Source organism: Gymnoscopelus braueri, assembly GCF_963280865.1.
Source record: "Gymnoscopelus braueri genome assembly, chromosome: 11".
Classification (NCBI taxonomy): domain Eukaryota; kingdom Metazoa; phylum Chordata; class Actinopteri; order Myctophiformes; family Myctophidae; genus Gymnoscopelus; species Gymnoscopelus braueri.
Genome location: NC_137613.1, coordinates 18,378,581 through 18,406,450, shown reverse-complemented (window position 1 = coordinate 18,406,450; position 27,870 = coordinate 18,378,581). Strand labels below are relative to the sequence as shown.

Below are 27,870 nucleotides of genomic sequence, written 5' to 3'. Positions count from 1 at the left end.
CATTAAGTGGAGGTGGGGGCCGCATGTGGCCCCCGGGCCGCCAGTTGCCCATGTATGCTATAGAGACTATAGAGAGTCAACAAAAAAGGAAATGCGTTGTGCACCATGCTATTGTAAATAACAATGATACCTATACTCTATGATATTGAACGTGGTTTTTGTGTGGTCATAGCACCTCGCCTCGCCCTTATACAGGAAACGGGTTGTGTTTTAAAACACATCTCTCCACTTCCTTCCTTTTCTTTGCACTGCCTGCAGTAAAAGCAGCAGTGATCTACACAGGGAGTGGATTCCCTAGTCCTTTTTTTTTTAACATGTTTAAGATCTGTTGTTTATAGGTGTTAGCACTGTTCATGGAAAGTCATGGAAAGTGGGAAACCTGTTAAACCAAACCTTACAAGATAGATTATTAATGAATCACAGTAAAATGCTAGTGCAAACATTCAATGCAATCTTAAAGGAACAATCTTGAACACGAACATGATTATGATTGTGTGTGTGTGTGTGTGTGTGTGTGTGTGTGTGTGTGTGTGTGTGTGTGTGTGTGTGTGTGTGTGTGTGTGTGTGCGTGTGCGTGCGTGCGTGTTAGGGTGTTTTCTTCCTCTTATGGGTAAGTAGTCCAAACAAGCTGCAGCGTTCATCAGTGGTGGAAAGTAACTAAGTACATTTACTCAAGTATTGTACTTTAGTACAGTTTTGAGGTAGTTTTACTATTATTTCCAATAATAGTATTTCCAATAGTATTTCCAATTGTCAATACTTTTACTTCTACTCCATACATCCCAGAGGAAAATATTGTACTTTTTACTCCTCTACAATTATTTGAAAACTTTTGTTACTAGTTACTTTGTAGATTTGAATTATTATTACAAAACTAATTATACATTAACCACTTCAGCCCTATTTAAACTTTGGCTATTTGAAAATAGCAGATCTACAAGCTCACAGCGTTGTGAGCTTGTAGATCGGCTATATTTTCAAAAGATTTTAATACATTGTATACATTATGATACCTTGTGAAACGGTACATTCTGCATAATGAGTACTTTTACTTTTGGTATTTAAGTATATTTTGATGCCAAAACTGATTACCAGACTTTTTTTTTTTTTTAACTTTTTCCACCACTCGCACTCATACGTATATTATTGTACTGCTCTATTACTTTGTCTGTAAGTATGAGCCCTGATGTCTCTGTTGTCCGTTACTATGTATTGTGATAATATAAAGTACACTGATGTATCCCAAGACACATTTCTACACAGATACATTAAAGAGAGTTGACAAAAAATGACTCTTGTAAATTGTAATTGAAATTATGCTTCTTAATTTTCCCTTTAGAAATGATGAGTGGATCCCCTAGTCCTTTTATTTAATAAGTTTTATTTAATACGATTTTACTGGATTATATTGAGAGAAGCAGGAAAGTGACAAGACAGCCCTCATCACATAAAAATACATTCAATATTCTTTTAAGGTACATGCAGTACTTTTACGTAGATTAATAGACTTTGTAATGATGCTTAGAATATCAATAATTGTAAAGTAAACCTTTACTAAATAAATACTTTCACAATTTCCTGGCATCTAAAACAGAGTTTCCAAGGCTCATGAAATCAAATTCACCCAAACTTTAAAAAAAATAAAAAATATTGATTCACATACATTGGTGGCTGACTGGCTGTTATGGTTACTATTCCAGCTCCAGTGAATCTGTCATGCTCGCTAATGAATCAACTCAAATCGATTTCCGCCACCTGCTACCTTTTTATAATTACATTTTGTTATTTTAACAAATCGGTGTTAGAGAATGTTAAAGGTAGGGTAAGTGATATTTTTTTATTGTTAAAAAAAGTGTTTTTGTTAAAAGCTTAAAGCACTATATTCTGATCATTGCTATAGAGTGTGTGTTCAGTAACAGGGGTCTTCCCAGTCTCTCCAGCTCTTTAAAATACATTTTCAGGTAGGTGACAGCCAATCAGAATAGAGTACCCATTTATCAGCTTCATTTTTATAGTGTTCCAGTTCCAATTTTGTCTACTCATTACTTTGTGTCATCACTTCCAATTCCACTTGTTTAAAGGGGCCACACCATGAATTTCATTTTTTTTGTTTGGGGGGGGGGTATTTTTTGGGCTCCCCAGTGTCTCTTGTACCCCAAAAAATATTTTTTTTTAACATTCAGTCATTCATTCTCATTTCAGAGATCTGAACAGGCCATTTCAGAATGGCAATGCAACTTGCCATTGCATTGATGATGGCCAGACAGAATTGCTCAGTAGCACCCCCCTGCCCAAAAGGACGTTTTGGTATTGCAGCTGAAAGTGCTGTATAAGCCAGAGACAATTGACTTGGGATGAGTATATCTGAGTGATGATTTAGGCTCAAACCTTTTGAAGGTTTGAGGGACATACACCATATGATATTAAATATCAAATATTTTTTTTTAATTCATGGTGTAGATCCTTTAATCTGTATCATCTATATGTTATCTATCCTGATTGGATACAATTGGTATCCTGACCTGAAAACGCATTTTCTGTTTAATAAAGAGCTAATGAGACATGGAGACTCTTGTTACTGAACAAACACTCTATAGCAATGAGTACTATCAAAAGAGCTATTTAACACTTATTTTGACCAAACAAAATCACTTACCCAACCTTTAATATAGCACATCTGCAGTGGCTAGAGGTCATCTCCCTACTCTTCCATTTAGAAATCTATGTAGATCCTGGTGTCAAGTAGATCGGACAACTACTGGTTGACAAGTGGTATTGGCTGAAGCTCATACAGTACATGCAAAATCTCCTGGCCAAGTGGGCTCTTGAAAAGCAGTAGAAGTTTGGTCCCCCATGCAGTAAACCGGGGTTGGAATCCGGGTCTGGACATCAAACGGATTGCAGCTTTAACTTGTGGTGACAAACATGCCTGGAACAACTACAAAGACTGGGTCATGTAAGTCACTGACAGAAACACTAAATGTTAAGTATATGTACTGTACCTCTACTGTTCATCTGGCAAATATAAGGGAGGGAATGCTTTCTGCTTGTCACCTTTAAAAACAACTTGCAAGACAAGTTTATTTCTATAGCACATAATGCACATTTCAAAAAGGCAATTACAATTATTTACATAAAATATTAAGTTTCAAGACATTAAGAGAAAAAAAGTAATTACAATTAAAACTACAGTGTAGAATAAATTATATTTAAAAGGAAAACTACAGTAGAATAGTTTATAAGGCAACGGCAAACAGTTAGGTCTTTAGCTTAAAAAGAACTGAGAGTTGTACAATTCTTGTACATTGGCACACCTAAAATGATTAATTGTATTAGCTGCAGCAGTGCAGCTAACATCTCAGTATCTTAAGCTCTAACCATTAAGGCATAGTTATAATTAATGTGATTGAACATAATACAATTTGAGTTTTTATTAATTGTTTCACTACTAATTACTGATCTTTGAAAGGCAGTGTATATTTGAATTAATAATAATATATTCAATTAATATAAATATTAATAGTACTCAAGTACAATTTTCTGGTACTTTGACTTTACTTGAGTATCTGATGTTATACTTATACTCCACTATATCTCCACTACATCTCATAGGCAAATAATGTATGTTTTACTCCACTACAATTATTTGACAGCTTTAGTTACTAGTTACTTTGCAGATTTAGGTTAAAATCTACAACCACCTCAGCTCTATTTCATACTTCATACTTACAATTAAAAAATAGCCGGTCTACTAGCTTTTAGATTGTCTATTTTCTGAAAAATGTTACCAAACTGAAGTACCAATCTTTGGTACTGCAAGTATATTTTAATTCCAATACTTTTGTACTTTTATTCAAGTCAAATTTTGAATACAGGCCTTTTACTTGTAACAGAGTATTTTCATATTGTGGTATTGCTACTTTTACTTAAGTAAAAAAAACAGAGCACTTCTTCCACCACTGATTAACAGATAGTTAGTAGAGGCATCACTTCTCACACATCCAGAAATGTGTATTTGCGCACTGTCCATTGGTCCATTGTCCTGGATCCAGATTGTTACAGTGTTTTGCACAGTTATGATTTTTGGTGTCAGCAGGCCATCCACTGTGCCAGTACCTGCAGAGTAAACAACATATTGTCTTTTTAAACACATCCACTGAGTCATTCACATTTGGTAGAATTACAAGAAAACTCATCAAATGTCTCACCCTGTTGTCAGTGGAGATCCATTCACCCATCCCCACTTTCCATCTGACTCTGACAGTCCAATCCAAGATGCTTCCTTCAATGGGCCATATCCTCTGATGAATTCCTAAGAATTTGTTCATGATTGAACCATAATTAATAGTCTATAATATAAACAAACACACACACACACACACACACACACACACACACACACACACACACACACACACACACACACACACACACACACACACACACACACACACACACACACACACACACACACACACACACACACACACACACACACACACACACACACACACACACACACACAAACACATACACACCTGTTCTTCTTTACTGTTGATGATCACCAGATCTGCTCCCATCATCTGACATTGGTGTCTGCTTTCATCCCATGTTTTCGTTTCAGTAGATCTGTAGTAACAGCTGCATCCAAACTTCTTCCATCCACTGGGACAAGACTTGCCTTAATGACAAACAGACATTTTACTTATGAATTTTCAATGCAATGATAAACAATTCTATAGAACAACAACAGTAACAAAAGACAACCCCCAGAATAAAATAGAATAAATAGTCCTTAATAATAATAATGACTTTTTGACTTTTTGTTTTGTCTACAAGGTTTCCATTAACAAGGACTCGGTCTCAGGATCAGTATAGAGTCTGTGATTATGGTAATAGAGTCTCAACCTAAAAGTAAGCTTAATTTCCATTATAGTTATTATATTTATTTTACCATTACATCCCTGATAATAATAATGACAGTAATGAAACATTTAATATTCAATCAAAAAATATCTGCAACATCTCCCACCTTCAGTAAGCTCGTTTACTTCTCTTTGTAACTTGACATTCTCTTCAGCTAGTTTGCTATAGTTTGACTGGTTTATCCACAGGGTCAGATTGGCATAGCTGGACTGTAAATAATTTCTCTCCAGGGTCAGATTGGCATAGCTGGACTGCAAAATATTTCTCTCCAGGGTAAGATTGGCATAGCTGGACTGCAAATTGTTTCTCTCCAGGGTCAGGATGGTATAGGCTGAATTATCTGTGAATTACATAGGGTGACACTTTGCATATTCAAGAAGAATTACATAAAAAATACTCAGGATTGTATAGCTGGACTTTACATTATTTCTCTCCAGGGTCAGGATGGTATAGGCTGAATTATCTGTGAATTACATAGGGTGACACTTTGCATATTCTAGAAGAATTACATACAAAATACTCAGGATTGTATAGCTGGACTGTAACTGCTTATAGGCTGAATTATCTGCAAATGACAAACAAGGTAATGATAAACTCTGTTGTTACTATCATTCAATAATGATGAGGCCAACATCTGTGTGTATAAGGACCTTTGAGTAAAACAAAACACAATGACCCTGATTACGTGTCTTTGTATGTGAATAGCTCTCCACTCCATACTAATAAAGCACTAGTGTACCCCCAGTCCCCCACATTATCAAACGTTAAGCAGGGTAGGGTTTTATTCTTTTACGTTGAATCTAACATTTGACAACCTGATACTCACAGTACATGCTCATGTCTATGGTCCTCAGTAATGCCAGAATGCAAAGCAGCATAAGACACACTGCAGCTGCTATCAGGACGCCTCTCTGGATGATAATTTCTCTCTGGAGAACTAAGGGGTATTAGTACAGTAGAGTTCAACTTTAATATGATGAGCTTCAATGTCTCATTTGAAACAACACAAAGTGAATATTGTATAGTGAAGTTGTTTGTGCAATGCAATTAGAACAGCTTCATCTTTCATTTTGATGATGAGTTCAGAAGTGGGTTGCGCACATGAATTTCATCAATGGACACAGAGTAACAGTTTAAAAGAATAAAAGTCTGCGCAACAGCATAGCTCCTGAAAGTGAAAGAAAAAACACTTTTAGGAGCAATGCTGTTGTGCAGACTTTTATTCGTTTAAACTGCTTTGATGATGACCCATCACCGCACATATAATAAAGGAACATCCGCACACTCTTCAGTTATATTCTTGATTTATTCTTTTAAGGGTGAACAGCCGCAGCAAACAGGTCTATCTAGAGAAACGAACGCGTTTCGGCACGTCGGCCTTCCTCAGCGTTTCAAACTAGAATACATCAAACAGGAAGTGACATATATAGCTATGCGATAGTGTACAGCTGATTCTCACTGGTGAATATAATTCACTACAATTCATTGTACTATTAATGTTTACATTAAGCATTACACATAGTATTCGTTTAGTAAAAATATTCTTAGAGTTTCCACAAACTTGTGGAAACAAGCCTTTTCCACCCCCCCCCCAATTTTTGCAAACAAGAGAGCAAACAATATAAGTGACAGACTAATAAAAAATGATGTTTATATTCAACCACAACACTTTTTATCTACTATACCCTCAGGGAATTTCCAATGTAAAGGTTAATTGTAATGCCATGATAACAGGAGACTCTTTTTCTCACCCTCATAATGGTAAAAAAAAATAAAGTCAAAGGGAGAATTACAAGACAAAATATGTAGTTTATCTTTTAAAGTGCCCTTGTGGTTTTTGCTATGTGGGAAAGACCAAAAGAGAATTGAAAACCAGAATTACGGAGCACAAGAGTAATTAGAAATAAAGATGAGAAGTCTCCAGTTGCCAGGCACTATAATATGGTTAAACATGACATATGTACACTGAGATTTCAAGGTTTAGAAGTAGTCAACCCACTGAGAAGAGGTGGGGACAGAGACCGGGTTCTATTGTAAAAGGAGGCTTACTGGATCCATACATTAAATACAGAGTTCCCTAAGGGATTGAATGAAGAATTATTATTGAATTGTTTTCTATGAAATGTTTTCTATGAATTGTTTGTTCTGGTTGTGGAGTTTGTGGAAACTCTAAGAATATTTTTACTAAACAAATACTATGTGTAATGCTTAATGTAAACATTAATAGTACAATGAATTGTAAGTGAATTATATTCACCAATGAGAATCAGCTGTACACTATCGCATAGCTATATATGTCACTTCCTGTTTGATGTATTCTAGTTTGAAACGCTGAGGAAGGCCGACGTGCCGAAACGCGTCCGTTTCTCTAGATAGACCTGTTTGCTGCGGCTCCGCTGTTCACCCTTAAAATAATAAATCAAGAATATAACTGAAGAGTGCGGATGTTCCTTTATTATATGTATTTTCAAGAATCTGCACCCAGTTAATCCCAAGAGACTACTCCTCAAGATCCCCTTGAGTAGAGCACGCCTTCTCCTGATGGTACTATCCAGGTAGGAGAGTTGTCTCCATCACCACACATACCACTTAGACATTGTAACTACTGGCACCCATTCTCACACATTAGCAGCACCATAGGCTTGTGTGCTTCCTCACGCAGCCATGTTGCTGCACAAAGCTAACATATTTCCAACTGAAAAAGGGCAGAGGCGAGTTGTGTCGATATATATATATACATATATACAAACACACACACACACACACACACACACACACACACACACACACACACACACACACACACACACACACACACACACACACACACACACACACACACACACACACACACACACACACACACACACACACACACACACACACAGACATATGTGTGTGTTTGTTAGTGCACCTTGATAACGTGTAACCTCCTGTGTCCTGGAGCCTTGGTCTCTGGAACCGTCTGCTCCTTCATTGACAAACACCACACTCTCCTCCCTCTCTCCTTTCTCCTCCTCTATGTCCTCCCTGACTTCTGCATTGTACCTCACCCTCTTTGCCTTCAGTGGCTTGCCAGAAATGTGTGTAGACATCTCAAAGAACATACAACACAAAAAAGTTAAGTTAATTAACTGCCTACCCAAGTGAAAAAATAATGTAATTTTTTTGTGCTAAAGTAAACTTTTAGCACAATAAGTATGTTAATTGTCAATTTGAACTTTTGTCAAAGCATACTAACAGTGCATTTTTTGCCAAAATATATTTAGCAAATATAATCAGAGTGCATTCAAAAATATATTTCTACAATGCTAGAGGAGCTGCTAGAGGAAGTCCATTTCCCAGCATGCGCCCCAGCGCATGCTGGGAAATGTGTGTTATTGTTCCTATTTGTGTTATTATTTGAATATGGGAATGCGTAGTGGGGTTATGCTATGGGTCATTGAGTTTAGTGTTTTGTTGTGGTGCTATTTGGTGATTTATGGTATTTTATGTAATTTGTTAGTAAAACCATGAGTGTAAATGTCTGTTTGTTTAGACAGTCTCTCTCCCCTTCTCCCGTCCTTGCATATGACCTGAGTGTGTTGTTGATGGTTGCACCTACCGAGAGTTGTCATGGCTCTTACAGACAACTAAACCACAAGCCTCCACGTTACATTGCTCTTCCATTCGTGTAGGTTAATTTTGAAAAAATATTAAATTTCATTTCTCAGAAGTATATTGAATATACTCATTTGTACTTTTTATAAAATTCAATTTAAATGATGTTGTTTGGAAACATTTAAGTTGTACTATCTATAATATATATAATATATATATAATATATATATAATATATATATAATATATAATATACTAAAAGTTGCACTAAAGATATGCTAAAACATATCATTAATATACTTTTATGTACTTTTGCCCCCCAAAAAATACAATTTAATTACAAATATACTTATAGCATCTGAAGTACAGTTTTGCTGATGTCATTAAAGTGCACTATCATTCAATTTATAGTGTATTACCAATACATATCAAGTACAAAATAAATAAATATAGAGTACATAGCAATTATGCTTAAAATATACTTTCAATGTAATAATAGTATATTCTTAATTAACTGTGTACATTTAGTTAAATTAAGTTGTAGTTGAAATACATTATTATTACATTGAAAGTATATTTTAGCACATTTGGATTGTAGTTTAATTACTTTATTATTACATTGATAGTATACTTGAAACTATTAAAAGTATACTTCACATTCATTTATTTTATACTCCAAGTATATTTGTAATACATTGATTGTATATTTTAAGCATAATTGCTATATACTCTATATATATTTATTTAGTACTTGATATGTATTTGTAATGCACTATAAATGTAATGATAGTATACTTCAGCAATTGTACTTCAGATAAGTACATTTGTAATTAAATTGTATTTTTTTTGGGGGGGGGAAGTACATAAAAGTATATTAAAGATATGTTTTAACATATCTTTAGTTCAACTTTTAATATACTAAGTACTACTTAAGTCTTTCCAAAATAAGACAATTTAAATGTAATTTATAAAAAGTACAAAAATAGTATATTAAGTATACTTCTGAAAAATATATTTAGTATATTTCTTTTTCACTTGGGATGCATATGCCAACATATATTATGTATGCATTAACATAATTAACTGATAACATTATGATTTACTGTTAGTTTTTAAATATGTTTAAATGTAATCTTACTTACTTTGTCCAGAATATGTGTTGTCTTTTTAAGTGGTCTTCGTTGCAGAATAGACTTCTCTGAGCTGCTGTCTCGTGTAGACGGTCTTTAACTTTGTCAAACCTCAGCGACTAGTTTTATGCACTTGAGAATTCACACTCATGCATGCTCATGTATCCACCCACAGAGCAGAAAAAACAATTGCCACTTTACCCCAGAGGAAGTGTGAAGCTAGAGGTTTAAAAAAATGCAGAGTGCTGTCGAACAAACATGGCTTTCAACTGAACTCTTATGTTCCACAGACATAATAATAATAATAATAATAATAATAATAATAATAGCAGAAGGGCCGGTCGCTTACCCTATGGTTATAGGTTGGGCTTTGAGGGTTAATGTTTGTAGAGCGGAGGTATTGGAGTTTAAAGCAGTTTTAAGCCTTTATTTGATGGTGACAGTGGAGCGAGACAGGAAATGGAAGGAGAGAGAGATGGGCATGCAGCAAAGGGCCTCGGGTCAGATTTGAACCCTGGGCGACTGTGCAAGGACTGAGCCTTATGGTATGCACACTGGTCGGGGAGCCACTGGGGCACCCTTCAGACAGTGAAGCTGTGTGTGTGTGTTTGTGTGTGTGTGTGTGTGTGTGTGTGTGCACGTGCGTGCGTGCGTGTGTGTGTGTGTGTGTGTATATACTGTAGCTTTGTGGATGTGACTCAGGGCGTTACAATAAATGTTAAATAAAGGTTCCTAAAGGTTTGCACGTGTACAAAAAAATCCTTTGTAAATTGAACTCGGAGAGTAAGAATGGACCATTGCAGGTCCAGCTGAGAGTGTAACATTTCTCAACAATGAACTACAAAAGCATATTAACTCATTTGTAATTCCTGCACCGTCCTACAGTGGTGTCTCTCACACACCTCGCAATGCATTGTGCATGCGATGCATTGTGAGCTTGTAGATCAGCTATTCAAGGCATCGTGACACTGTCCATCATATGACAGAGCATCAATCAGGCTTAAGACACACTAAACACTCAGTTAAATGATCATGATGGTTTGTTTCTTGTGATATCTTCAAAGTGAATGTTTAGGCTATTCCTTCAGTTTGGGGGCTTTGTTATTGACACCCTTTTTTTCCCAAAAGATGTATTTATTTATTTTTTATTGATAGGAGAGAGATGGGGAGTGACATGTAGCAAAGGCAGCTGGAATTGGGACTCTAACCCACGACGCACTGTCAGGCAACTTTGGAGCCTATGTGCCTGGACCGCTACGCCAGCGGTCCAGGCCTGGCTAAGTCATTTTGACAAGAAATATAAATGTAATAATCACAACAATTCACGACTCAGGGTACTTCATAATCCACCCCTGCATTAAGCAATCATTTGTACACAGTAAATGTACAGTGATGATTTTAGTGTGTATGATGATCAAAGGTACAGTAGGTCAGTGGTTCTCAACCTTTTCAGGCCGCGACCCCCCAAAATAATCATATTTGAACTGGGGAATATGAGCCCTATTGTCTCTCTTTATGTCTGTAAATATGAGCCCTATTGTCTCTCTTAAATATGAGCCCTATTGTCTCTCTTTATGTCTGTAAATATGAGCCCTATTGTCTCTCTTTATGTCTGTAAATATGAGCCCTATTGTCTCTCTTTATGTCTGTAAATATGAGCCCTATTGTCTCTCTTTATGTCTGTAAATATGAGCCAGATTGTCTCTCTTTATGTCTGTAAATATGAGCCCTATTGTCTCTCTTTGTCTGTAAATATGAGCCCTATTGTCTCTCTTTATTTCTGTAAATATGAGCCAGATTGTCTCTCTTTATGTCTGTAAATATGAGCCAGATTGTCCCTCTTTATGTCTGTAAATATGAGCCAGATTGTCTCTCTTTATGTCTGTAAATATGAGCCCTATTGTCTCTCTTTATGTCTGTAAATATGAGCCAGATTGTCTCTCTTTATGTCTGTAAATATGAGCCCTATTGTCTCTCTTTATGTCTGTAAATATGAGCCCTATTGTCTCTCTTTATGTCTGTAAATATGAGCCAGATTGTCTCTCTTTATGTCTGTAAATATGAGCCCTATTGTCTCTCTTTATGTCTGTAAATATGAGCCAGATTGTCCCTCTTTATGTCTGTAAATATGAGCCAGATTGTCTCTCTTTATGTCTGTAAATATGAGCCCTATTGTCTCTCTTTATGTCTGTAAATATGAGCCCTATTGTCTCTCTTTATGTCTGTAAATATGAGCCCTATTGTCTCTCTTTATGTCTGTAAATATGAGCCAGATTGTCTCTCTTTATGTCTGTAAATATGAGCCCTATTGTCTCTCTTTATGTCTGTAAATATGAGCCCTATTGTCTCTCTTTATGTCTGTAAATATGAGCCCATATTGATCCAAGCCAGAACACAATATATTCTAATGATTGATCAATAACATAAGCATGCTCTGAAAATGCATGAGGCCCACCCATCTGATCACTTAACGCTATTAAGTGGTCAGATGGATGGCCCGCAAACACGAGCAGACCAAGTACAGAGCCAACAGTCAATTACTAAGTATTGAGTCTTTAAGTGGTTAAATAATGTCTGAAAATACACATTAATATGAATTAATATAGAAGCTAATGTGTACAAAATTAACCAAAAAAAAACATTAATTTACACAACACTGATGATAGTGCTGTCAAACAGGTCTATGAAGCTATCTATGAAATCGATGAAAAAGTTTAATCTGCAACACAATTGTTATACAATATATGGGGGGGGGGGGGGGTCCCTGCTTCATCTCTCTCTCAGCTAGGGGGGTCCTTGGGCTTAAAAACGTTGAAGACCCTTGCTATAGAGACTATACTGTAGAGAGTGAACAAAAAGGAAATGCATTATGCACCATGGTATTGTAAATAGCAATGATACCTAGCTAGCACTCTATGATGTTGAATGTTTGATGTGATCAGTAACACCTCACTTACCCTTATACAGGAAACGGGTTGTGTTTTCAAAGCCATCTCCCCACTTCCTTTCTTTCATTGCACTGCCTGCAGTAAAAGCAGCAGTAGGCTACTGTTTGTATTGTTCAATAAGATTTTGTTTTGTATCACACTTTATAATCATTGTGATTCCCTAGTCCTTTATTTAATACGTTTAATATGATCTGCTGTTTAGGTGTTAGCACTGTTAGCTTTGTATTCATGGAAAGTCGTGGAAAAGTCAGAGATTTCTATGTTTGATCAGGAGTGGGAAACCTCTTAAACACTTTAACATGATTAAAAACAGATAACGTGTATTTCTGGTACTCTGTGTGTGTGTGTGTGTGTGTGCGTGTGCGTGTGCGTGTGTGTGTGTGTGTGTGTGTGTGCGCGTGTGTGTGCGTGCGTGTGTGTGTGTGTTTTCTTCCTCCTATGGGTAAGTAGTACAAGCAAGCCGCATCAGTAGTGGAAAGTAACTAAAGTAAATTTACTCAAGGACTGTACTTCAGTACAGTTTTGAGGTAGTTTTACTTTACTGGAGTATTTCCAATTTTCTAATTATTTTACTTCTACTCCACTACATCCCAGAGGTAAATATTGTACTTTTTACTCCTCTACAATTATTTGAAAACGTTTGTTACTATTTACTTAGATTGTACATTTTAATTATTATTCCAAAATACATGAACCACTTCAACTTTGGCTATTTGAAAATAGCAGATCTACAAGCTCACAACGCGTCGCATTGCGATGCGTTGTGAGCTTGTTGATTGTCTATTTTCAAAAGATTTTAATACATTTTATACATTATGCTTGTGAAACGCATGATGAGTACTTTTACTTTTGGTACTTTAAGTATATTTTGATGCCAATACTGATTACCAGACTTTTACTTGTAACAGAGTATTTCTACATTGCAGTATTGATACTTTTACTTAAGTAAAATATTTTTTGTACTTTTTCCACCACTCGTGCTCATACGTACATTATTGTACAGCTCTATTGCTTTGTCTGTAAGTATGAGCCCTGTTGTCTCTGTTGTCTGTCACTATGTATTGAGATAATATACAGTACGCTGATGTATCCCAAGACACATTTCTACACAGATAGATTAAAGAGAGTTGACAAAAAATTAAGCACTCTCTCACACTTGATGGTTCTTGTATTGTAAGTGTAATTATGCTTCTTCATTTTCCCTTTAGAAATGATGAGTGGATCCCCTAGTCCTTTTATTTAATACGATTTATTTAATAAGATTTTACTGGATTATATTGAGAGAAGCAGGAAAGTGACAAGACAACACTCATCACATAAAATACATTCAATATCCTTTTAATACATATTTTAGGGTACATACAGTACTTTTACGTAGATTAATAGACTTGGTAATGATAATAATCCTATTGTAAAGTAAACCTTTATTGAATAAATACTTTAACTGCCAATTTCCTGACGTCTTAAAACAGAGTTTCCATGGGTCATGAAATAAAATTCAGCAAAAATATGAAAACATTTTTTAAATTAATTTATTGATTCACATACATTACATGATATTCCAGCTCCAGTGAATCTGTCATGCTCGCTAATGAATCAACTCAAATCTATTTCTGCCATCTGCAACCGCAAAGTTTAATACCGGAACTTATTTGAACGAATCAAGTGTTATTTTGACACATCCAGGTGTTAAGGGTAGGGTAAGTGATATTTTTTGGTTTAAACAAAACGTTTTTTGTTAAAAATGTTAAAGCACTATATTGTGATAGTAGTAGTAATCATTGCTATAGAGTGTTTGTTCAGGAACAGGAGTCTGCATGTCTCTCCAGCTCTTTAATGAACAGAAAACACATTTTCATGTACTGTAGTTGACAACATTTCAGCCAATCAGGAGAGAACCCATTTATCAGCTTCATCTTTATAGTGTTCCATTTCCAATTTTGTCTGCTCATTCCTTTGTGTCATCACTTCCGATGTCATTTGTTTAATCTGTATCATGTCTGAGTTCTCTATCCTGATTGAATAAAATTGGTATCCTGACCTGAAAATGAGAGCTAAGGAGACATGGAGACTCCTGTTACTGAACAAACACTTTATAGCAATGAGTACTATCAGAAGAGCTATTTAACACTTATTTTAACCAAAGAAAATCACTTACCCAACCTTTAATATAGCACATCTGCAGTGGCTAGAGGTCATCTCTATCTCTATAAATCTATGTAGATCCTTGTGTCAAGTAGCTAGGACAACTACTGGTTGACAAGTAGTATTGGCTGAAGCTCATACATGGAAAATCTCCTGGCCAGGTGGGCTCTTGAAAAGCGGTAGAAGTTTGGTCTCCCAATGTAGACCGGGGTTGGAATCCGGATTTGGACATCATGACAAACATGCCTGGAACAACTACAAAGACTGGGTCATGTAAGTTACTAACAGAAAGACTAAGGGCCCTATTTTCGCCAGTGCCTTAGCCCTTATCCCTAAACTAAAACCCATTTCGTACTATTTTTAATAGCCAATCTATAAGCTCACAATGTGTCATTGTAGATCGGCTAGTTGAACTATTTGAAAATGTTTTTAAAAATAGTAAAAAATGGCAAAGAAGTTTAGGGATAATGGGTAAGGCACCGGCGAAAACTGTTCATCTGGCAAATATGAGGGAGGGAATGCTTTCTACTTGTCACCTTTAAAAACAACTTGCAAGGGAAGTTTATTTGTATAGCACATTTCAAAAAGGCAATTAAAATTATTTACATAAAATATTAAGTATTAAGACATGAAGAGAAAAGGAGAAAAAAAATAAGTAAAAAATGTATAAAATGAAAACAGAAAAATAAGAATAAAATTACAGTAGAAGAAATTATATTCAAAAGAAAAACTAGTATAGTTTATAAGACAACGGCAAACAGGAAGGTCTTTAGCTTAAAAAGAACCTGCAGTTTTCTCTGAGTTTGTCACAGATATGTGGTATATGTGGTCCAAAATGTATTAACGGGTCTCTGGTTTAGGTGTGCCGTGATGTGCTGTGATTATGGCACACCTAAATGTGTGTGTGTGTGTGTGTGTGTGTGTGTGTGTGTGTGTGTGTGTGTGTGTGTGTGTGTGTGTGTGTGTGTGTGTGTGTGTGTGTGTGTGTGTGTGTGTGTGTGTGTGTGTGTGTGTGTGTGTGTGTGTGTTTGTGCGCACGTGCCGTGACCCATGGGGATTTAGCTCGATTTGGCTGCAGCAGTGCAGCTCACATCTCCGTATCTCAAGCTCAACCTAGCCCTCTAAATTATGTTTAACCATTAGGTGTAGGTAGGCATAGTTATTATTAATGTGATTGTATATGAACAGTACTGTATGTACTTCTAAATGATAAAATCTTGTTTTTTATTATTTTTATCACTACTACTGTTTATTTTTGAAAGGCAGAATATTAAGTGTATTCAATTAATATAAATATTGAGAGTACTCAAGTACAATTTTCTGGTACTTTGACTTTACTTGAGTATCTGATACGTTATACTAATACTCCACTACATGTCATGGGCAAATAATGTACTTTTTACTGCACTACAATTATTTGACAGCTTTAGTCACTAGACACTTGCAGATTTAGATTAAAATATTAACCAATCAAGCCCTATTTTAAACTTTGGCTATTCGAAAATAGCTGATCTGCATGCTCACAAGGCATTGCAATGCAACAGGTTGTGAGCTTGTAAATCGGCCATTTTCTAAAAGCTTTGACAAATTTGGAAAAACTTGATTTGTTTTACTTTGGGTATATTTTAATGCCACTACTTTTGTACTTTTATTCAAGTCAAATTTTGAATACAGGACTTTTACTTGTAACAGAGTATTTTATATTGTGGTATTGCTACTTTTACTTAAGTAAAAAAACAGAGTACTTCTTTCACCACTGATTAACAGATAAAGTTAGTAGAGGCATCACTTCTCACAAATCCAGGAAAGTGTATTTGCACACTGGGCATTGGTCCATTGGCCTGGATCCAGAGTGGGCCAGTATTTTGTACAGCTATGACCTTTGGTGTCAGTAGGCCATCCTTTGTTCCAGTACCTGCAGAGCAAAAAACATATGGTATTGTCTTTTTAAACACATCCAATCAGTCATTCACATTTGATAGAATTACAAGAAAACTCATAAGATATCTCACCCTGTTGTCTGTCGTGTTCCATCCACCCATGTCCAATTTCCATCCATCTTTTCCAGTCCAATCCAATATGCTTCCTTCCCTGGGCCCAATCCTATGATGAATTCCTAATAATTTGTCCATGATTGAACCATAATTAATGCTCTATAATATAAGGAATTAACTATAAGCACTACACAAAACATCATGCATCTATGTGCATGATGGATTCACTTATGAATACACATACACAGAAACAGACATACTTGCGTGTGCACGCACGCACGCACGCAAGCACGCACGCACGCGCACAGGCACACACACACACGCACACGCACGCACACACACGCGCACACAGACACACACACACCTGTTCTTCTTTACTGTTGATGATCACCAGATCTGCTCCTATCTTCTGACATTGTTTTCTGCTTTCCTCCCAAGTTCTCTCTTCAGTAGATCTGTTGTAACAGCTGCATCCAAACTTCTGCCATCCACTGAGACACGACTTGCCTTAATGACAAAAAGTCAGATGTTTTACTGATGAATTTTCAATGCAATGATAAACAATTCTATAAAACAATGACAGTAACATAAGAAAACCCCCAGGATAAAATAGAATAAATAGTCCTTAATAATTATAAGGACTTTTTGATTTTTTGTTTTGTCTACAAGGTTTCCATTAACAACGACACAGTCTCAGTATCAGTATAGAGTCTGTGATTATGGTAATAGAGTCTAACGATTCGTTTTTTTTTAAACAATACTGCAATTTTACAACCTAAAAGTAAGCTTAATTTCCATTATAGTTATTATATTTATTTTACCATTACATCCCAGATATTAATAATGACAGTAATGAAACATTTAATATTCAATAAAAAAATATCTGCAACATCTCCCACCTGCAATAAGCTGGTTTACTTCTCTTTGTAACTTGTCTTTCTCTTCAGTCAGTTTGTTATAGTTTGACTCAGACTGGTTTATCCACAGGGTCAGATTGGCATAGCTGGACTGTAAATTATTTCTCTCCAGGGTCAGGATGGTATAGGCTGAACTATCTGCGAATAACATAGGGTGACACTTTGCAGATTCAAGAAGAAATACTGTACATACAAAATATTCAACTATACATTAAATAAATGAGAATATGATTTAAAGTGAAGTTATAGCATGGTGTGGGTAAAGTACTAGCCTATGGAGATGCCACAGCTACAAAATTGCAGGCACCAAAAGTGAGCGATGTGGGTTTGTGGTAGTTCTGTGACATAAAATACTCACGGTGTACGATGAGGCCTATGACCGCACCCAGCAGCATAAGACACAGCATCCCCAAACACATTGTAATAACTCTGAGAGTCCTTCTCACTGGTTTAGAGCGCTGCCCTGCAACAGGAAAGCACAGCTACTATAGGTGTGAAGTGAATGAGTGAGTGAGTGAGTGAGTGAGTGAGTGAGTGAGAGGCAAGCTTTCCCACGAATTGCATTTTGAACAAAACTGGGCAGGATATGCACTCATTTAGTTTTTGTTGCAAAGGAATCTGAATGAAAATCTGGTTTGCTGCTGTTAGAATTACAGTGCATTTTTTGACAAAACACCTTCAAATGAATGAATGAATGAATGGTTTATTTTCTGTCTTTGTTACAACAAACCAAAACACATTTGTGTGCACCGAACGAAAAAATGATTTTTTTTATTTTATTTGTATCTATAATTTTTTTACTCAAAATTGTAATCCTGAATTATTTTACTTTTTAAGGCTTATTTAAATAAAAAATAAAAAAAATTGCAGGAGTGGCTTGAACAAAATGCCTCAAATCTTAAACGCATCGTCCGATTGCCGTGAAATTTTGCACGCACATTCCCACTAGGCCGAGGAAGGCATGCCACCCTTTTCATATTGTCCTGTTATAGGGCCACCAGGAGCCAGATTTTTCGTCGTAATATGACAACAAATTTACCCAGAAATGCATTTTATGCTTTATTGGTATCATCTAAACCTCAATCATGTCAATCAGTCAATCATGACTCTATTGATTTTATACTAACCAAATTGTATGTAGCCTTATTAATCATTTCTAACACAGCAGAGATAGGCAAATGATCACTTACATCAATCACTAATAGGCCTCTTATTATCTTCTCATCCATTCCATTTGTAAAAAATATTGTCAACCAGTGTTGCACTGTCCTTTGTTACTCTGCTAGGTTAAGAATTAAGGGATAAACTCAAACTAAACATATAATATCAGTAAATTATTGAGTTTTTTTTATGAACATTAGATTTAATCAAATTAATATTGACGTCACCATAAACAAAAATCACCTTGTCCTTATAATTTCATATAATTACGAATCAATCAATCAATCAATCAATACACAAACCTGGTGTTATATAAATGGAACTAATGAATATATTTTTTGGATCTTTCAACATTGATTTCAATGGTTACACACATATCATCAAATTGTCAATAACCGTTGTCATATTTTCAATAACCTTACACTTAAAATCAGACATCATTAACAGAGCATCACCCTGATATTTTCTTTACCCTGTTTTGCAACTTTACAACTTGAACTTTGCAACATCAAACTTACCCTGAGTAAGTTTACTGTAAGCATCTGTTCCTGTTGGGTCTGGAACATCGTAGATGTGCACCACTCCCTCCTCCTTCTCTCCCCCCACCTCCTCAGTGTCCCTCCTCTGTCCTCTTTCTCCATCCCTCTGTCTCTTTGTCAAGTCTATCATGGCACAAATATGTGGAGACAATGGATGAGAGCTTTGAAAAGTAACTATGAACTACAAATAGCAACTATATATTCCTCTAATGTCTTCATTATCTATATATAGGTAGAAAATACAGTGGTCTGAGGCATCTCACCAGAATCAGAGTTTTGACACGCACGTACGTTGTGTGTACACACGCGTGCACACACACACACACACACACACACACACACACACACACACACACACACACACACACACACACACACACACACACACACACACACACACACACACACCACTATAATACCATAATACCACACACCATAATACCCACAGTGTTTTCAACGTCAGAGTCTTTCATGGTTCAGAGTAAACATTACTGTTCAAATGTGTGATTGTCTACAGTGACTTTCTACAGTGACTGCAGAATTCAACAGGAGCAGATTGTATTAAAGAGAGATAATAAAACTGCATATATGTCTCTGTTAATTAACAATAATAGTTTGATACAAAACTAAATAACACTGTCCTTGCAGGGGTTTTCTGCGTAGTTCAGAGTGGGTAGTTATATTCCCTGTGTAGGAATGATGTTTGCTTGTAATGTGCCAAATTCACATTGTGGAGACTGTCTTTTAGTCTGTTCATTCAGCATTTGATACTGTGGTAATGCATACCTGACATGTGTGGGTGGATGAAATGCAATGTATTTTTGTCTCCCATTTTAAACATTTCTAACTTTTTTAGGGAGACATTTAAATGGAGCTTTTGAATCGCAAACCAAGAGTTGGTCACAGCTTATCATGGGCTGAATGCTTGTTTTAATCACAATTTGAGTTTTGATGATTAAATCAGTGTTAGAAAATATGTGTCTACCACTACCAAATCTGTAGGAGTAATGTAAAAAGAATGGGTTTTGCACAAATCGGCCTCCAGGTGGCGCTATAACAGGCCCATGTGAACAATTTGAGGCAGAGGTTCTGAATTGGCATCCAGGGAGTGTGTGTGCACAGTTTCGCAGCGACCGGGCCAACGGTGCCAGAGATTAGCTGCTAACACACGGACAGGACACATGGACACACGGACACACGGACACATGGACACACGGACACACGGACACACACACGGATGGACGGACGGAGGGTAAAACATACTCTCTCGCCATGCCTTTGAAGTGACTGGATGTTCTAATTGTAGATGTGATGGGGTCGAAAGAGGGGTATTGGGGGGTTTTTTTGGGTGGAAATTATTTTTTAGTCTTTAAGTGGAAATTTCCATTCTATTATCTTTTGTTTTCTGTATGTACAATGTTTTTCTGTTGGTTTTAGTGATGTCCTGCAACAGGAAAGCATAGCTATTGGTGTGAAGTGAGTGAGAGAGGGGGAAACAAATATATCAAAGGAGTTTACAGCAGGTATAGAGTGTGTAAAATGATTGTGTGCCAGCATCCAAATCTTCCACTGCAAAATGCAAATTGCATTTTGAGCAAAACTGGGCAGGATGTACATTTGTACGTTTTTGTTGCAAAGGAATCTGAATTAAATTAATGTTTTTCTGCTGCAGGAACGACAGCGCCTTTTTTGCACAATGAACCTTTTTTTCACATTCTAATTGGCAAGACACCTTTAAAACTTGGTCAAAAAAGTGGTCAAACTTACCCTGAGTCTCTCTTCCTGTTGGGTTCTTCCTCATGACCTGCAGTGGTCCAGAAACAAGACCGAATTGGTTCACACTCTCGTAGATGTCCACCACTCTTTCCTCAAACTGTCCACTGCCCTCATTGTCCCTCCTCTGTCCTCTTTCTCCATCCCTCTGTCTCTTTGTCAAGTCTGTCATGGCACAAATATGTGGAGACGATGGACAAGAGCTTTGAAAAGTAACTATTGACAACAAAGAGTAACTATGTTTATTGTTTATTAGGATCCCCATTAGTCTACACCATTAGTGGAGACTATTCTTCCTGGGGTACAGACAAAAACATCACAATACAAATCATCTCATCACACATCTGTCTTGATCACATGACTATACAGATAATGTGTACCGATGTGTGTGATGTTTGGACAAAATCTGTAAGAGTAATATATAAAAAAAGCAATTAAATAATTTGAGGGTCAAGCCATCTCCTTGTGCACACTGCTGGCCAAACGTTTAATTTTGCAACAATGGAAATCTGAATCTACCCTCTGTTCCTGTTGGCTTAAATACTTGGGCAATGTGCTTCACATGGAGAGAATTCGGTAAGCAATCATCAAAAAAGATCAGGTCTACCTGAAAATATGACAACCTCTGTTGGATAGGTGGATAAGTGCTTGAGAACAGTGTGGGTTAAGCATCCTCTGTGCCTTTTGTGCAAGCGTATAACATAAGCTGTCATGTCATCTACTCTGATACTCTTTTGGCTGATTTCTTTGTTTTTTCAGTTTTTTTTATTTTTGTCCCTTTTTCCAGTTTTTTCTCTCCTTTTTCCACTTTTTGCCCTCTTTCTTGTACTTTTTAATTCACTGTCAATGTACTACTTTGAGAGGGTTGGGGGGGGGGGTTGTGTTTGTCTTGTGCGTTTGTTTGTTTGTTTGTTTGTTTGTTTCACAGAAAACCTGAAGTGTCACTGTTATCCTTCTCTGTAAAGCTGTGACAATTCTTCAATAAAAATTATGTGAAAATAAAATAAAAGGCTGATGGGAAAAAGGCAGGGCAGAGGTTTTTCCTTGGCCTCTAGGGAGTATGAGTGCAACGTTTCACAGCAATCGGTGCAGTTATAGGTACAAAACGTGAATCGTCCAGTTATATCGCTACCATGAGGCTGCTAAAATTTCGGGTGGCATTTCTTTTTTGGCCTAGTGGGAATGTGTGTGCAAAATGTTTTTTTTCAAAAAAAAATTCCAATATTGAATTTGTCCAAACATCACGCAAATCGGTACACATTATCTCTATTCATGTGATCAAGACAAATCTGTCCGATTTTTTATATTCCATCCTGATTGGCGAATTTCTGAACTTTGTTGTCCCACAATAACATATCTGACCTGGCGGAGACCTGTGCTCTGAGGATCACTTCTTCTAGTAATAAGCACACTCAGGGCGCGCTCCCACCAAGAGTTGGCTGGCCGCTGTTAAACGCAGGTTGTGCGCGGCCACATTTTTTTGCAGCCAGCGGATAAAAAAAAAACGCTGTGACGCACCTGTCACTCACTTTCATTCACTTTAATTTTTTATTAATATAATTTTTTATACAAAAACTTTTGTAGTTTTTGTACTTGTCCTCCTTATCCTTTGTTCGATGCTTGATAAATTCCCTTTAGAGCCTATTTATTTATCTTCATACAAGCTTTTTCAAAACCTTTGGTTAGGGCGCGCTCCCACCAAGAGTTGGCTGGCCGCTGTTAAACGCAGGTTGTGCGCGGTCACAGTTTTTTGCAGCCAGCGGATTAAAAAAAACGCTGTGACGCACCTGTCACTCACACTCAAGATCGTCCCCGCAGCCCGCACGGCCTGCTGCCTTGAGCACCATGGTGCTTCCTGAATCTTGGGACGGTCCGCCTTCAACTCACCCGATTGGACAGAGGGAGAAAATCAGCGCCTGCCTCCAGCAGTTTTATGCTTAGTCGCGGAGAGCAGATAAACGCAAGGTCTGCGCGAGAGGCGGAAAAATCTGCTCTGGCGTGAATCAACACATTTGCATTGACAATGCATTGGCAGATTCTGCAAACAGCAGCCAGCCAACTCTTGGTGGGGGCGCGCCCTTAACCATGGTTTCACCCTCTTTTTATGATTATGTCAGCACTCTCTCAATGGACAATGTTGGTCGTAATATGACATAAATTTACATTTGTATGCTTCTTTGGTATTCTCTATATAAACCTCAATCATGTCAATCAATCAATCTGTTGATTTTAATCTAACCAAATTGTATGTAACCTTATCATTCATTTCTAACACAGCAAAGTTAGGCAAATCAATCCCTAATAGGCCACTTATTATCTTCTCATCCATTACATTTATACAACATATTGTCAACCAGTGTCGCACTGTCCTTTGTTATTCTGCTAGGTTTTAAAATTAAGTGATAAACTCAAACTAAACATAATATTATTTAGTTTTTGTATAATCATTAGATTTCCTCAAATAAATAAAAATCACCTATCCTTATGTATTTCATATAATTCCGAAATCTTCTTATTCAATTGATCAATCAATACACAACCCTGGTGTTCTATAAATGCTACAAATTAATATATTTTTGGATCTTTTAACATTGATTTCAATGGTTACACACATTCCATCAAATTGTCAATAACCTTACACTTTAAATCAGACATCACAAGCAGCGCAACACCCCCTGCCATTTTATTGACCCTGTTTTGCAACTTGAACTTTGCATCATCAAACTTACCCTGAGTCTTTGTTCCTGTTGGGTCTGGAACATCGTAGATGTGCACCACTCCCTCCTCCTTCTCTCCCCTCACCTCCTCAGTGTCCCTCCTCTGTCCTCTTTCTCCATCCCTCTGTCTCTTTGTCAAGTCTGTCATGGCACAAATACAGTATGTGGAGACGATGGATGAGAGCTTTGAAAAGTAACTATGAACTACAAATAGCAACTGTTATATATTCCTCTACTGTCTTCATTATCTAGGTAGAAAATACAGTGGTCTGACAACAACAACAACAACAAAAAAACAACAATTAGCTTAAGTCTCTGAAGTGACTGGATTTTCTAGTTGTATACCATAAAAGGATCCCTTGCAACGAAGAGTGAACTATTACTACTTCAAATATTGGTTGACAAACTTCTGTAGAAATACTGAGAGTGAGAGAAAGTTGTGTTGGTGCACCTTGATCTCGTGTAACCTCTTGTGTCCTGGAGACTTGGGGCCCTATCTTAAAGGGGTCGGGCGCAAGATAGGGGTCGGGCGCAAGAAAGGGGTCTCTGGAACCATCAGCTTTTTCATTTGCATACACCTCGCTCTCCTTTCTCCTCCTGCCTCCTCCTGACTTCTGCATCGTACCTCAATCTCTTTGCCATCAATTACTTGCCTGAAATATGTGTAGACAATGACATCTTAAAAAACAACGCAACATTTTTTACACAGGTTAATGTCTATGTTAACAACGTATCGTCGCTGTCAGGTGGAAACCTTGTCCAAAACGTTCCTTTTTAATTATTAGTTTAAAAACACGATCTACAAGCTCGCATTGAGAGCTTGTAAATCTGCTATTTTCACTACTTTTGTGTGACACTGTAGTATGATTCATGCACAGAGAAACATAAAAAGTTGGAATATGGAGATACGACTAAAGGTTAGCAAATATATGGTATGCATGAGCATGACTTTAATTAACTTATCCATAGATGATTTACCTTTATATTTAAAAATATGTTTTCAAAATAAAGTAATCTTACCTTGTCCACAATCTGTGTGGTCTTTAATTGGTCTTCATTGTTGCAGAATAGACTCCTCTGAGCTGCTGTCTGTTCTAGGTTGATAACACTGTCAATTCAGCTACCATGTAGTTTCAGATACAGTACATGCATGCACGCACGCACGTACACACACACACACACACACACACACACACACACACACACACACACACACACACACACACACACACACACACACACACACACACACACACACACACACACACACACACACACACACACACACACACACACACAAGCACAACCGGTTGGCATTTCACCACAAAGGAAGTGTAAAGCTAGAGGTGTTTTTAAGATGTCCTGTTGCTCATGCATGGCTGTCAACTGAACTCTGCTGTTACACAGACAGTGGAGATTAAAAAGTATAAGCAACATGCTTCTAAAAGTTAATTACAAACACTCTCCTCCTCCCTCAACAACTACTATACATGTGTCCTCGATCAACACACAAATCCCTTTATTGCTTCAATGGAGCTGTGTGTCTGTGTGTGTGTGTGTGTGTGTGTGTGTGTGTGTGTGTGTGTGTGTGTGTGTGTGTGTGTGTGTGTGTGTGTGTGTGTGTGTGTGTGTGTGTGTGTGTGTGTGTGTGTGTGTGTGTGTGTGTGTGTGTGTGTGTGTGTGTGTGTGTGTGTGTGTGTGCGCACGCGCGCGCCCCTGCCTGCCTGCCTGCCACAGCTACAAAATGGCAGTGAGTGATGTGGTAGTTCTGTGAAATGGAACGCTCACAGTGCATGATGAGGCCTATGAACAGACACGCAGCATAAGACCCTAGACACATTGTAACAAGTCTGAGAGTCCTTCTGAGAGAGTTAAATATGTCAAAAGAGTTTACAGTAGGTATAAAAGTGTGTGACATTATGTTGTGCAAGTTTCTCACAAATTGCAGTTAACTTTTCTACAAAAGGATAAACAGTGCACCTGTGAAATCTGAATGAAATCAATATTCTGTGAAAAGTATCTATTGACCGCAAATAGTAACTACTGTATGTCATTTATTCCTCTCCTGTCTTCATTATCTTTATCAAGATAGAACCTACAGTGGTCTGAAGCTTCTTACAAGAATGAGAGGTTTGAAAATGAAGGCAGCTAAAAAATGGTCAAAAATGGTCAAGCAATGTGGGCAATAAGGACATAAAAAATCCACACACACAAACACGCGCACGCACGCACGCACGCACGCACGCACGCACGCACGCACGCACACACACACACACACACACACACACACACACACACACACACACACACACGGTACATACTGTACAACAGCACAAGCATGCAGATACAGTAATACTGAAACATATACATACTACATGCACAAACACACAGAACCACATAGTGAATGAATGCATTTTTTTGGCTGAGAAATCCTATTGAAACATGTTCCCTGCTGGAAATTAATGTTGTCTATAGAACTAAAAAGCACTTCCTGTCATTTGAGTTTGGGAAAATCTAGTCTCGCGTAGCCAGACAACTATTCCATAATCTCTGAATGAAGCATAAAGCATTTGAAAATTGTGGGATTGCAACAGTCTGGCTCGTGAGACTACTAGAAAAACTGTTCTTTAAACCAGTGGTTCTCAAACTTAAAAAGTAAAATGTTATTGCACGGTTAGGCCGTGACAGAAAAAACGGCGGAAGAATAATAGCGAAAGTGTATAGATGCAAAGAGGGACCACGGCCCTATGGCCTTGACCCCTCAATAATATTAATAATATTAAGAATAATACTATTAATAATAATAATGGATGTTATTTATAATGCACTTCTCAAAGTGCTACAATAAACATTTGCAAAAAAAACATCACACCACTATTAATAAAAGATCTAAGAAAGCAAATGGTATATAGCTTGGTTATGGGGTTTTTGAGGAGGTTAGTGTTTGTAGAGTGGAGGCATTGGAGTTTAAAGCAGTTTTAAGCCTTTATTGCGAACGCAGCGGAAGGAGGCGCGCCCGCGCAAGTGGAGCTTACTATGAAACCGTGCTCGGGTTGTGTGTGTGTCTCTCTGTGTGTGTCTCTGTGTGTGTGCACTGCCTGTGTGCAGCTCCTCTGAGATAAGTAAATGTCCAATTTAGACGTACCATACATCAAATGAAAGGTCTTTGAAAACTGAACACACCTGTCAAGGTTGCGTTTAAGCCCGCCCCTTCCCCCGGAAGCCACGCCCCGGAGAAGGCTCCTAAAAACTCCCCATTGAAACCCCATGTTAAATGAAAAGTGCCCAAATCGCTCCGAAACTTTTTCTACCCCCCTAAGTGGGGGTCTACGAACAAATACTTCGGGCTCGGATTTTGGCTCCGCCCCCCGGAAGTGGGTGAAACAGGCACTTCAAACACTTTGTTGAATTGTTCAAAAACATTCAAAGTTTTTTTTTTGTGAATTTGTATTTTTCTAAGATGCTCCTTTTACCGCAGAATCTTTTTTGTATTTTTTGTATTTTTTTTATTGGTTACTTTTTTTTAAATCTTTTTTTTTCATTATTTTTTTTTCGTGTGTGTGTGTGTGTGTGTGTGTGTTGTTAATGAAAACCATTGGGAGGTGTTCATTCTCGAGGTCGGCTGTACTTTTGATTATAGCTTAGAGGAATTCTTCCTAACCAAAGTGCTAAAATATCATCAGCTAGAGCAGACCATCTCTCAGCTAGGCTACAGATGTAAACTCGAGGTTACGAAGGTAACCCCGGTTTGTTTAAATTCGGAGTAACATACTCACTATGGGATATCAGCGCCCCCTGGCGATGCACAGAGCTACATACAATAAACTCCCGGGCCATCTCATTGGCTGTGAAGGGTATGTCACGCGGACGGAAGTCCTAGGGGTATAAAACCCTCACGTGACTGTGGCTCCTCCTCTTTAACAACAGCTCTCTGCACGCAGATGCGCACAGAAAGGGGTGTTAGGTGAGTATGTTACTCCGAATTTAAACAAACCGGGGTTACCTTCGTAACCTCGAGTTT

At 37.4% G+C, this 27,870-nt stretch overlaps 2 protein-coding genes across 2 annotated transcripts; both read right to left on the bottom strand.

The window, feature by feature from the left end:
- Window positions 1-2,373: 2,373 nt before the first annotated feature.
- LOC308095786 (uncharacterized protein) lies at window positions 2,374-9,737 on the bottom strand. Its single transcript, XM_080442848.1, has 7 exons — window positions 9,668-9,737; window positions 7,841-8,021; window positions 5,753-5,863; window positions 5,033-5,266; window positions 4,539-4,681; window positions 4,209-4,312; window positions 2,374-4,116 (listed from the first exon to the last, which is right to left on the bottom strand). Exons 2-7 carry the CDS (start codon window positions 8,019-8,021, stop codon window positions 3,987-3,989), a joined length of 903 nt encoding a protein of 300 aa, XP_080298974.1. The 5' UTR covers window positions 9,668-9,737; the 3' UTR covers window positions 2,374-3,986.
- Window positions 9,738-16,636: 6,899 nt separating this feature from the next.
- Window positions 16,637-24,951, bottom strand: LOC308095496 (uncharacterized protein; the record flags this gene model as incomplete). The annotated part of the gene is made up of 8 exons (XM_080442553.1): window positions 24,870-24,951; window positions 24,301-24,502; window positions 23,862-23,990; window positions 21,127-21,297; window positions 19,339-19,482; window positions 18,018-18,122; window positions 17,661-17,797; window positions 16,637-16,663 (listed from the first exon to the last, which is right to left on the bottom strand). Exons 2-8 carry the CDS (start codon window positions 24,467-24,469, stop codon window positions 16,637-16,639), a joined length of 882 nt encoding a protein of 293 aa, XP_080298679.1. The 5' UTR covers window positions 24,470-24,502; window positions 24,870-24,951.
- Between the last annotated feature and the right edge of the window lie 2,919 nt (window positions 24,952-27,870).

Excerpts from the sequence above, each read along its gene's own strand:
- LOC308095786 (XM_080442848.1), bottom strand. The coding sequence starts at position 8,021 with ATGTCTACACACATTTCTGGCAAGCCACTGAAGGCAAAGAGGGTGAGG. Across the intron at positions 4,682-5,032 it reads AGTAAACGAGCTTACTGAAG|GCAAGTCTTGTCCCAGTGGA; the intron begins GTGGGAGATGTT and ends TTTGTCATTAAG. Across the intron at positions 4,117-4,208 it reads GGATCTCCACTGACAACAGG|GTACTGGCACAGTGGATGGC; the intron begins GTGAGACATTTG and ends TTTACTCTGCAG.